The 13,383-nt window shown below is 40.2% G+C and overlaps 1 protein-coding gene across 1 annotated transcript; it reads right to left on the reverse strand.

The window, feature by feature from the left end:
• Positions 1–227: 227 nt before the first annotated feature.
• On the reverse strand, positions 228–7,411 carry LOC103357373 (glial fibrillary acidic protein). Its single transcript, XM_008281917.1, has 9 exons — positions 6,891–7,411; positions 4,444–4,504; positions 4,250–4,345; positions 3,979–4,140; positions 3,748–3,873; positions 1,777–1,997; positions 1,648–1,691; positions 495–577; positions 228–269 (listed from the first exon to the last, which is right to left on the reverse strand). Exons 1-9 carry the CDS (start codon positions 7,409–7,411, stop codon positions 228–230), a joined length of 1,356 nt encoding a protein of 451 aa, XP_008280139.1.
• Between the last annotated feature and the right edge of the window lie 5,972 nt (positions 7,412–13,383).

Below are 13,383 nucleotides of genomic sequence, written 5' to 3' on the forward strand. Positions count from 1 at the left end.
GCTAAACTGGGATGTTTTTGGCAGAAGTTCTAAGTGTGTTTGATGGTTATGTTGTGAATAGCCATCAGGTGATGATAAATGGAGAGAAAAATTATATGATCAATTGGATAGGTAGCTTTGGGGTTTGAAATCCATAAAAAAGAAGAAAGGAAACAATTAATAGCCAATAAAAATCACTATCCCCAGATGGTGACCGGAGACATGATGGTGGAGTTGCTCTGAAAACTTCAAGGAAGGTCTTTGTGTTCAGTGGTTGATTCCTTAATGATCTGAAAAGAGAAGAGATTTCAGTTAGAAATAGGGGGAAAAAATTAACAGATCTCTGCTGGGGGTTTTGTGTGAGTTGCATGAGGCATCAGGTGTGCTGAGCCTCAGTGAAAGAGTGTGAAAACCTGCAGGAGGGTTCAACATTGCCCTCCAGAGGGAATGACTAAGAGGTGCAATGTGCAGATTAAACTGTTTCAGATTCATACTGGCGGCGTTAATGCACATACCTCCCCATCTCTGGTCTCCACGGTTCGAACCAGGATGCTCCTCTTCACATGGGCCTCTGGGGTTTTAGTGTCCAGATTAGTCTCTAAGCAATAAATGAAGGAGAAAGAAGGGATGTTTAGTGCAGCCCAAACAATGAGAAACCGTTAACTTCTTTTCAAAAGTGTTTTTTTCCCCCTTTTTTCTCTGCCTTAAAGTATAATTACACAAAACATTACCAAGATGATTACAGAGAAGTGACCCTCTGATCTATCAAATCCACATTGGGTTTGGATTTTCTGTCATTTTTATAACAATACACAGTGTGACAAAAGAAAACACGATCACATGATTCAGCAGTCACACAGTAATGAAGTGCATCATGGAGTTGCCCAACATCTCAACACTGCAATCTTTATTTTCACAGATGGGTTTCTGGCTTCAGTCAAGTGCCCTCCGTCACAGAATGAACCTTGAGCAAAGGACTAACTCCGAGTTCTTGGCTAATTTGGGAAAAGCTCCAGCAGAAACCCTTTCCATGCTGAAGGATGTGTACGAGGAGCAAACATTGTCCTGTATGTGTGTCTCAGACATCGTCAGTGGTCCTGACCTTCATCTTTGCCCCTTAGTACCTTACAACAAAGGCTCAGGTGTGATTTTGGACAACAGAACAAATTAATTCAGTTGGTCAGGATAGGTTTTCCAACCAGGAGTTACTTTTCGAATCTAATCAGTCCCCTCTTTCACAGATCTGCAGGTAGGCATTTAAGTTTTTATTCTAGACTACTGCAACTCTGTACTTAGGTCTACTTGTATCAGAAACTTATTTAGTATTTTATATCTGTTGAACTTGTTGTCTAGTTGCCTGTTTTGGTCCATTCTATGTTTCGGTTCTTAAAATATTGTACAGAACTTTGGCCTACAGTTGTTGTTTCAAAATGTGCTATAAAAAAGCTTGACTTGATTTTAGGATGTGTTCACAGTCTCCAGAAGATGAGTCCTAATGTTTGTCATCACTGCTCCAATGTATTGTTGTCGTGGCACATTTAGATGAAAATGTATTCTATTTTACGAACAAACATTGTTCATCTGTATCTTTTGAAGTTTGAGCATCAAAAAAGCAAAAACTGTTAAATCAACTAAGGGAGGAAAATATGAGTTCAGTTTGATGCTGACCTCTAAACTGCAGGTTGGAAAAGCTCTGAACCGGAATAGTGATCCTGCAGGAAAAGAAAGGAAAAATCAGTACAACACTCACTTGATTCATTACTTAAGTCAAATCCAGTCATGTTTTCCAACCCTCACCTGCTCTCCTCTCCCTCCAGCAGCTTCCTATAGGTGGCAATCTCAATGTCCAGAGCCAGTTTGACATTGAGGAGGTCCTGGTACTCCTGCAGGTGTCTCGCCATCTCCTCCTTCAGCGCCTGGATCTCCTCCTCCAGGTGGCTCACCGTATCCTGGTAACCGGCCGTTTCCATGGCGCAGCGGTCCTCCATCTCCCGCAGCTGGCGTTCCAGAGACTCGTTCTCAAGGAGAAGAGAGAAGAAAACATGATGAACTCTGCTGCTTAAAGTCATTTGGTTTTATTATAATCCTAGGAGTTTCACTAAAAACCACCTGGACTTCTTTTTTAGGCTCTTGAAGATGTTTCACCTCTCATCTAAGAAGCTTCTTCATTTAGAACTGACTGATGGAGAGTCTCAGGTGTATGTAGTCAACTAAAACTGTCACGGCTAATAGCCGTAAATTAAACACCCAAGACTCAAACACCTCGAGGTGTGGATGGTTGTGAAGCTGCCTGGTCAGAGGTGACTCAAGATGTTAATGGTGGTCAAACTTCCATCTCAACACTGCGTTACAGGTGCTTAATAATTGCTGTTGTCCTCCCTAAAATAGTTTTTACTGTCATTGCCACCAAACCAGTTATTCACAGCATCACAAAGTCATGTCAGATTGTGTTTGAAAAGCTTACATTTTACTAAGTAATATGGTAAAAACAGATATTTGCTAAGTTAACACTAAAAGTTACTATGTATAGTTCTTGTATTATAAATTGCGATTTTTTTTCCTTTACACTAATATGCTCTCCTCAGAGAGACAAATGCACGATTGTCTCAAATGAACAAAATATTTATCAGGGTAATCCAACTTTATTTCCAAACCAAAAGCAAAATGTTTTTGACTGGGAAAGTCAGTCACGTGATCTCAGTCATGGGAATATCTAAAACATGCAGGATTGCGGCCCTCGAGGACCGGATGTCGACACCCCTGGTGTAAATACTCTCAAATTAAAGGACAAGTGTGTAGCATGAACTGACAGAGAACAATGGAAGATGCAGGATTGTATACACACAGAGATCTAATTAGGGAAACAATGAGATTAACAAGACACAGGTGAAATGAATCAAGAAGGGAGGGAAAAATAGACAAAGGGAGGCAGTAAAAACACAAGTGATGCACAAAGAAAGGTGTTTTCACAGTAGAATAGTAAGTAAACAGAACTGAAACCAAAGACACTACAGAGTAACTACGGTGATCTACAGGTTTTCTGTCGTCGTTTTTTCCAATTTGATTTTGTTTCTTCATATTTTTGCTTCTTTGATAATAAGGATTCCAGCTCCCTTGCTGTTTCTTCTGCATAAAAGTCTGACTCTCAATTTGTAGAAATTTGGTTTCCAAACTTACAACACAAATTGGTTTGCCAGCACCATTAACCACTGATTCCTCTTCTCTCTTCTTTGTTGGTGCCACAAAACTAAAGCTACCACTTCAACACAAAAACATGAAAGATCTCTCCAGTGTTTGTTTGTTTTATCCATTCTGGGCTACCGTAGAAACATGGCAGAATCCATGGAAGAAGACTCACTCACATACATGTGAAAACTTCATACGAAGCTCACAATAACACAGCGATGTATACTAATGCAATTAAAGAATTTCTGCTGATAGATCCCCTTTAATCCTACACACTGGTCATTTAAAGCTTTTTAGAGTCAGCACTTCAGCTACAGAGTTGCTGTTTAACTTCAAAACTAACGTGCTAGAAAACAAAGCCAGCAAAACCAAAACACAATGTTGTAAAGAGTTTTAAATGCAGTGAAATATTTTAGAGCCAAAGTTCATTTTATAATAAGTTCAAGTTTAATGTTCCTTATAGAAAATACGACCATCTCAGCTGACTGAAGAAGGAGAGAGACAACAAGGACTGGTCACTGATTATTACTCAGTACATTGACAGATTTTCACATCGTGCTTTCTGTGGTTTGATGGACTTACTGTGCCTCGGAGAGCCTCCAGGTCGCAGGTCACCACTTGGATCTGACGCCGATATTCGTTGGCCTCCTGCTTGGCCTGGCGCAGGGCTTCTGCGTTTCGATTGGCTGCATCTGTCAGGTCAGAAAACTGTGCGCAAAAACATACAACAGCTTGTTTACACGTCTAAGGTTCATTATTTTCTTATTTGTTATATAGTCTATTCATCTTTATATCTTAATAGAATTCTCGGACCTTGGACCGGTACCATTCCTCCGTCTCCTGCATGTTTGAGGAGGCCATGGTTTCATACTGGACCCTGATGTCTCTCAGAGCAGCAGTCAGGTCTGGTTTGGACACATCCAGGTCAACGTGGACCTGCTGGGCCAGGATCTGCTCCTGCAGCTCTCGCAGCTCCTGAAAGGAAAAAAATTACAATTTACACGAATTACACAGACGTAAATATACTAAAAGTTGCCTCACTATTTCTCATCTTTCCCCTCCTACTTTCAGTTTTTATTCTTACCTCCTCATGAATTTTCTTCAGGAAGTTTATCTCATCCTGCAGGGCATCGATCTTCCTCTCTAACTGGACACGATTTAGAGCCGCCTCATCCACATCCTGTGCAAAGAAGGCGTCACACAGAGGGATGAGATCGGACAGTCGGACATATTGAATGCTTAAATTATTTAGTTTGTGATTCTTGGGAGCAGAATTACCTGTCTGAAGCTGTTCAAATTGTTCTCTGCGTCCTGGCGGAGGGAAACCTCGTCTTGCAATCTGGGTCCAAAAAGGAGAAAAGATGACAAGCAAAAATATCACAAAGCTGCTTATTTCTCCTCAATTATTCAAGAAAAACATGCTTGTTTAAGTGCATTTGCTCTAGTAAAGCAACACCTTCATCACTGCCACAATTTCTTTTCAAAGTTCTTAATAATTTCCAGTTAGGCCATCGTATATATGAATTCTTTTCCTGCTAGCTCCTTCATAGTTAACCGGTAGGAGCAAGCACACAGTTTTCTGCAATTCAAATGAGACTTTTCTATAATAAGGACTCATACTGTGAGCTCTGAAAACATATTTTAAACATTTTCCTCAGACTGTTACTGTGAGCTCCAGAGCTGCTCCCCGTGCTGCAGAGAACGAGCGGGGCTCAGCTGAAAGGGCAGCTTACGCATCATTACACATTCACTCCAATCTAACAGCCAGAGGCCTTTCCCACGGGATGGAGTTCACACACACAAGTATAAAAAAGATCCATGTAAGCACAGCGTCATCCACAGACAGACACCACCCTACAATCCATCTGCCCTACACACACAGAAAGACGTGGAAATATAAACGCTCAGACTTGGGGTAACATCTGTACAGCTTCACGCGGAGTTTGCTGAATCAAAGTGCTTCGAGGGGAGCAGCAGAAATCACAAAGGTGACCTCTGACCCTCTCAGCCGCGTCCATCGCTATTCACTCTGCGTTCTTTCAGAGGACCAGCAGCTGCAATCAGAGGAGTCTGGAGTAGGTTTGTTCACCCTCTGAGACTTTCAATCACTCACTCTCAACACTACAATTAAATTACAGATTCACACCACGAGGGGATAAAAAAAAAAAAAGAAAAGAAAAAAGCTTGATATGTGACAGCAGTGAATCAGTGTTTTTGGTAAAACAGGGGACAAGAGAACATCTGCCTGGCTGTCTGCTCCCCTTTTGTGGAGAGCTGCCATTGTGTTTGCCTCATTCCTCCACACTCGCTCAATGGCGGCGAGGGGTTCAGTCAGGATCAAGTTTGTAAAGAGGGATCCAGGAGCAAAGCTCAGGCAGAGCACAGCGGTCTGCATTCCAACGAATCACAAACAAAACCCGATCTGCATATAAATGCATGTGTAATTAAAAAAAGAAAACTGGATAAAAAACCTTCCACCTATGCAAAGAGTCTGACTTATTTTGTGCCAAGATACATAAAATCTAGTCAGAATGAATTTGTTTTCCTTGTGCTGTAAACCCAGAGCAGCCAGCAACACTAAACCAAAGGTAAGTTAAGCAAAATCTGCTGTCTACACATTTGTGTGCAAACTCTGACAGTACAATTAAGTTTAATGCATCAGATGTATTCTGAGTGCTTTCAAAGAAAAGCAAAGACTCCAAATAATCTTGCACACGTACTCCAAGAAGAAATTCAGAGCTTAATGAAAGCACATACAGAAGAGTTTCTTCCTCCTCCCTTTTCTTAATTCACTTAAAAAAAAAATTTAAAAAAGTCAGGTTATAGTAAGAGACTCTTTAGGTTTGGTTTGTAACAGTATACAAAGTTTATGCAGACTGTTTCAGTGACATACAGCTGTAAATGTCAGTTCTGTCATTAGCAAGTCCAAGCAACTAAAACAACATATTTAATTTCATTGTACATATATATATATGTGTGTGCGTGTGTGTGTGTGTGTGTGTGTGTGTACACACGCACACATAATTTTATAAAACTTGACAAAGAGTAAACAAGAGACACAAAGGGGTGGTACGACTGTGATCATCCACCCATAGGAGTCCCGCCCTGTTTACTCCTACACTCTAAGAAGGAATACAAGGCACCTATTGCCAGCATGTGATCAAATGCTTGTGGGCAAGAGAAAATGTCTTATTTATTGATCTAAATAAACCACTTTAAGTTGCAAAAATAATTTTGATGGCTTTAGTTGACATAAACAATGTTGGTAATTGCATCAACTTAACACAAATTTCTACATGAGTCGATTTCAAACTTAATTCAAGTTGAGGTAACTTAATATAATTGGCTTAATGAAATCATTTGTCTTCACCTTGAGGTCACGATTTTAAGCCCCCTCTCCTACATAGTTCACATTGAAGCAACTTAAATTTATCAACCTGAGAATGAAGTTGAAAACACTTGAAAAATTCCTTTAAATAACAAGAAAATAGTTGTTGGATCAATTTAATCTTTATGAATAATCAACTGAAAAACTTTTTTTGTTGTTGTTTATGTTACTTATCATTAAGTAAGTGGTAGTTAAAAATTCTTTTTATTGTAAAGGACGAGGTAATTCCCCTTATTCTTTGTAGTTTGTTGCTTGAACATAATTTCATTAGAAGTTGTCACAACTCAGAAAGATAGATTTTTGTTCTTGAGCCCAAGCGTTGTTCTTTAGAGTGTACCTCTGCTTCAGCGTGGCCACATCTGCAGCCAGGTTGTCCCTCTCGATCTCCAGCCGAGCCCTGCCGGCGGTGAGGCCGTCCACCTGCCTCCTCAGCTCCCTCAGCTCCTCCTGGTAGATGTCCCCCAGGCGGCTGGGCTCCTTCCCCTTCAGCTGGTTCAGCTCCGCCACCAGCACCTTGTTCTGCTGCTCCAGCAGGCGAACCTTCTCGATGTAACTGGCGAAGCGGTCATTCAGGCCCATCATCTCCATCTTCTCATTGGTGCGAGTTTCCTTGAACTGGGCCTTCATCAGAGAGTCGGCTGAGAAGTCCAGCCGATCAGCGGGGCTCCCCAGCAGCAGGGCCGTGCTGGTGGAGCCCAGGGAGATCCTGGATATGGGGCTGGAGTGGGTGAGGTTGCGAGGGGTGCCATGCCAGGAGAGGCGGCTGGAAGAAAGGCCACCGACTCGGACTGCTGTGCTGCTCGAGCCCTGGGGCCCGAACCGCTTTCTGTAGGAGGACTGGACTCTCTGACTCTCCATGATGGGGAATGAAGCTCGCTCGGGGCACAAACGGGGCTTTTATAGAGGCAGCCAAACCCCCCAAGTCCAAGGCAGAGAGGCCACAGGGTGGGGCAGGGAGAATGGAGGGTGGCAGGCGGTGAATGGGACAAAAAAGGGAGAGCGAAGGGGTGGTTTACATGACACTCAGAAAGCTGTGTGCCAGGGATTGTCTGTGCTCGTCCACTCAACTACAAATGTCTCTTGGCTTTCTCCCTCTCCTCTCCCCCCGCTCTCCTCCCCTTCTCCCCCAGCCTCTGACTCACTCTCTCTCACTCTTACTTTCACCCCCTTTTTGTCTTTCTCGCTTTCTTTCTGCTCCAGCTGAATGAAAAGGAATTTGTGTGACAGGGTCTGGCTACCAATTCAACCTGACCACACATGCACTCTCAGAAAAAAAACAAAAACAGAAACAGAGTTTGATCAGACAAAGGGATGCTGGGAAGAGCTCCTCGCTCCGAAGTCAGAGAACACAACTGCAGATTGAAAGACGGAGCAGATGTGGTGGTATATATAAAATGCATTCCTGAGCGTATCAGAAATGTCCATCATTTGAGCCTGTAGGACTCAGTGGAATTGCCCTTTGGTCTGCACTGTGTGAGGAGATAAACAGCATGTAGGACAGAACCCCTGAGCTGTTGTCTCTCCTCTTTGGATCACAGTTTAGGGCAGTTATATAACAAGGACATAACTGCCTGCAATTATTCACCAAACACCTGCTCTAAAGGGAATAATTTATCATAAAATCAGGTTCAGAGGGTTCAGCAAGAAAGGTGTGGTTAAAAACAACAATAAACAGATGATATAAAATGCATTTCCAGGGAACTGTGTCAAGTATTTCTGAGGTATTTTAAGCCTTTAATTTGAACAATAATGTCATTAAAATATAAAAGAGAGAGAGATGCATCTGCAGCTGGGTTCAAACCCAGATGTTGATGTTTATGGTTAACATAAATGAAACTTCTAAATCTGCTTTAAGAACATTTTCATGCTTGATTTCTTTGGACAAAACAATGCGTTAAAGTGTCGTTTTGTTTGTATTTGTCTCAAAAAAAAACAAAAAAAAAAAAGCAAAAGAAACCAAGATAACAATAAGACTGTCATTAGGATTAAACTACCATGACTATTTTCAAACTTAACATTAAGGTAATATTGTAAGATCTTAAGTTCAGTCATTAAATACATTATATGATGCGAAAAGTTACAGTGAAAAACTGTAATTTTGGCAACTTGGCAAAATATCTCTAACTCATCATTGCACCTTTGTTTGACCATTATGCTGCAGGAGAACTTGCACACTTTAATTATAAGCAGAGAAAGAACACAACAGATACTGCGATTAAGACTGTAAGACCGTGGGGTGTTTACTGTGGGCTTATTAGATGTCTTGCTGCTTCCAAAGACAGACGGATGGTAGAGATGAGGGGCCGACTTAATCTGAACTCCAGGAGGACTAAGAGGGGCGGCGTTACGGAGCCATTTTCATCCATTACCTTGACAACGGCAGGGCTGGAGCACCTCAGCTGATCTTTTCCTGACTCCTCTTTGAAGAAGACACGATTTGTGGAGACTGGTTTATTCCTTAAAAACAAGAAGAATGAAGGCATTAGAATTCTATGACACAAAAAACATTGTCAAAAAATGATAGGATTAGTAAAAAGATATCAGACAGGCGAAAAATACCCTGGAAAAAAACAGTTAATCGTACTATTTAGGTAATTAAAATCTAAAGTGCAAAAACATATATGCACGCTCTCGTTTTTTCCCCTTATTTGCCAATCAGATGCAAGGAAAAAATATTTAGGTTTTCATTTTTGTCCTTCAGTGATTTTACAGTGAATTTACTAAAGTAAAGTAACAACACAGCAAAGTAAAAATATTTAATTACATGCAAAAGTCCTGCAAGAAATATTCTACTTAAGCATTAGCAGCAACATGTAGCTCAAGTATGAAAGCATAAATCCTTGTTTGGTCCCTCTGACTGATATATTCTTATATGTGTCATTAATAGATTATTATTAGTGAAGCATCAGTGTGTCAGCAGCAGGTTACTGCAGTTTGAACTACTTTATATCTAGTTCTATAAACAGGGACAGCAGATAAATCTGAGGGTGTATCACATGATTAATAATACTAATAACTTTATTTGTATAGAACCTTTGGGAAACAAATTTACAAAGCGCTTTCCAAAAAAAAGTCAAATTACTCAGATGTTAAAACCAAATTCAACAAATAAATAAGACAACAGTCACTGCGCCAAAGTGCCTTCCTGTACAAACAATTATGACTGATGTCAAGAAAGAAACGTAATAACATTGCAGATTCAGTCGTATTATGTCGGGTGAGATTATACTTGAGTACTTTACATATTAGATACTAAACCCTGCGCAAGTTATATGAAGTACTACTTTACTTGACTATAATAAACATCAAGGCTGAGACCTGACAAAGGTACTGCTTGTGGAGAATAACCTAATTAATGTTCATTCCATCACTTAACTTAGCCTAACCAAGCTCAAACCCTACCCAGTTATTAATTTTGGAGGCAAACCTCTCTAAGTTATGCTTTTTTAAAATGAAAGATAAAAGTTGTCATCCACAAATCTGTTGCATGTTTTTGTCTAATCTTTGATTTTTGGTGAGAAGTTGGACTATTTGAACATTTAGTACAATGAAACCACATTTAGAGAGAAATTTGCTTTTTGGTGGAGCTTTTAACAACTCATGGACGTCTGAAACATCTGACCCAACAACACAATGCTTTTTGCAAGAGCCCTTTCATTTATTTAATTTAGCGTGGAGAGGCCTGGTTTAATCTTTAACTATGCGCTGTGTTTTAGAAGCTACTTATAGTATCCATTGCGTATAGTCTTACAGAAAGCTGTCAGATAAATGTGAGTTGTGTAGAAAGTACAATATTTTGTCCTGAAATGTAGTAGAGTTGAAGTATAAGTACAGGACTTGATAAATATGCTTTGTCACTTTAAAGCACTGGTAGTTCACTGTTGTATTTTTCAGCTCTTTTATTTTCCTATTAGTTTCATCGGGCTCTATATACTCCACATTTTTCTTATCAATTATTTCAACTATGTTCATGCGTTTTACTGTTCTTGATTTGTTTTTGTCCTTTCATTTCAAACAGTCATTGGTTTTACTTTGACAAACAGGCAAAGAAAGCGTAATAGCTACTGATATTGAGAAACAAACAAACAAAAACAAAAACAAAAAAAACAAGATTCAAGAGTAAACTAAGTGGCCGCCAGAGTGGAAAATCAGGAAAACGCATCCAAACTGTTAAATCTATTGAGGCTAGCGAGATAAAACCTGCAGAAACAGTAGCACGGTCATTTAACTGCTGTGTCGCTTCAGGTAGTAAAACCACAACAGCACTGGTACATAAAGGCCTTCTTTGTTAGCGGGTCATAAAATCACAGGGAGTGGAAACCAGTGGTACTGGGAGACAGTGAATAAAGCCCCAGTGACTCCACTATCTGGCCTCTGAGTGTTGTTGCCGTTACAGAAGAAACACAACAACACAGTGTCTTGAATTCCAATTGGACTCAGTTAATAGAGGTTAAACGAGATGGCACACTGTAAGCCTGGCAGAGATTTGTTGATTTAAAAGGCTCCGTCTCTAAGGATTAATGGCGCGGTTGCATCATTAAGGTGACACTAAATGTTTCGGCTCTGTGGATTTTTTAGACAATCGCCGCCGTTGCCTCAGATCTGGTCACTGAGGTAATACGTCCAGATGATTAAACATCCACTCAGACAGAGGGGGGAAGGTGCTAGTGCAGACCTCTAACTCTGCTCCCTCCCTGCTGCTGCTGGAGGCAGCGGAGAGCCAAGTCAAACAGCTGATTCATGTGTCTCACATGAGGAGACCATCTCATCTGCAGGACCAACCAGGGGAAGGGGTGCAGGGCAGAATCTCAATGCTGCTGCACTGATGTCAGGCCAAGGCAACCAGGCTGCCAGCTAAGTTTGACTGCTCTGGCATTTTACAGCCAGAATCCCAGTGTGAACCTCTCAACTACCATTCTTCAACCTCACTGATGTCTGAATGTACGTGGCCACATACCAAACTGAATCCTGACCAACGAGCTGGAAACATGAGTGACTCAGCCCCACCTTTCTGTCTGCTTCAAGGCCAGACAGGGTGGTAATTAAACAAGGAGTGGGTCCTAATTAGGAACATCAACTCTTGGTTTAAAAATGGACTGTTGCAAGTTTTAGCCGGTTTAAAAACCCACTGACAGGTTTGAAAGGCAAGTCATCTTTATAGGAAATCAACCAAATGACACAATTTATCAGAGAAATTAACTGCAAAGACAAGAAGAATCATTAGATTTTTTTACTTTCTGACGGTTCTCAAAAAAAAGAACCAAATCTAAGCCTAAAATACTGATATTTCATCATTCTACATGTCTAATTAAAACTTCTAATTTAAAATTAAACCATTTGAAATAACCATGTACCAATTCACATCATTAATAGAAGCACAAGCTGTAAAGAATCGTTGGAACTGTCACAACAGTCCTTAGATCAATAATGTGTGTCGTGCAGTTCTGTTGGGGAAATTAACCAAATCTAATCTTAAAATTGGGACATTTCATCTAAATTACTTCATTCTACGTGTCTCATTTAAAATGTCTCCACTAATACACCATTTACACGAACTAGATTCTGTAGAAAAAACTAAAAATTCTGTTCTCCTCCCTTTTTGTCCCTATAAGTTATGGCATTATAACTTTAATATATGAAACAAAAAGAAATTTCTCTCTTTCTTTCTTTCTTTTTTTAATCTAGCATTCATTAGACAACCTCTAGTTGGAATGTTAATTATAAATTCATGAAAAACAAACATATAGATTTGAACATATATTTAACAACAGCAACGTTACAGTGACAATACGAACCAGAGGAAACTGAGCAAAATGGAATCTGTAGTTTCCTCGAAGATCTCTGGTTGTTGGGAAAGGTGAAAATTCTTTTTTTTTTTTTAAATTGAGCTTTTACAAATGACACGACATGAGAATTTACACAAACATGCAAGACACAAGACAAACATCAAGTAAGTGCAACAATGTATATAAATCTATTATCAGCAATTTCCCTGAGGTACCCCACCGAAGGGATCAATAAAGTTCTATCTAATATAATTATTTAAGGGAAAAAGAAAAGTTATATATATATACACATGTAAATGTACATAAAATAATAATAATACAAAATTAAATAAATAATCATATTTCCACCAACAGAAGACAGAAGGCAAAACAACAGCAATAGAAACAACACTAATGCTGGCTTTAACAGTCATTCAAGTGATATCTAGAATCAACGCCATAGCAAGACAGCAACAATGAATTCAATAATAACAATAACAACAACAACAATTATTATCATTATTGCTATCATTACCATCACTGTCATTACCTCAGCTGGGATAGACTCCAGCCCCCTGCGACCCCTGTGAGGACCAAGCAGCACACAGACAATGGATGGATGGACTATCATTACCATCACTATCATTACCATTAGAATAATAATAATTAATAACCTAGGCCCAGCCAGGCAGGGGCTACTTAAGCAGGCTCAAGTAATTAGTTGAAGTGGGTGCCACACCGCCACACAGCAAACCAGACCACCCCATCCTCCACCCAGCACTCAAACCTTTATATATCACCTGTCCCCACCTGCATGCCACACCTAACCTGTGTTAGATTTGATTGTGCTGACTGTGTCGGGTTTATTCTAAGCTAGTGTGATGCATTAAAAACATTGGTCAGTGAGCAGTCTTGTCTTGCACTAGGCAAGCGTCTGAGCAGGGGCTCAACTACGGCAGCTGCCCCGCAAGAGGACCCTCACTAAGACATTCCTGTAGAGGTGCAAAACTTTATATTGCAGTGAAAAATGAGCCCACAGTCAGTAAAAATGTGACAGGAGCAAAG

Source organism: Stegastes partitus, unplaced genomic scaffold (genome assembly GCF_000690725.1).
Source record: "Stegastes partitus isolate 25-593 unplaced genomic scaffold, Stegastes_partitus-1.0.2 Scaffold251, whole genome shotgun sequence".
Classification (NCBI taxonomy): Eukaryota; Metazoa; Chordata; class Actinopteri; family Pomacentridae; genus Stegastes; species Stegastes partitus.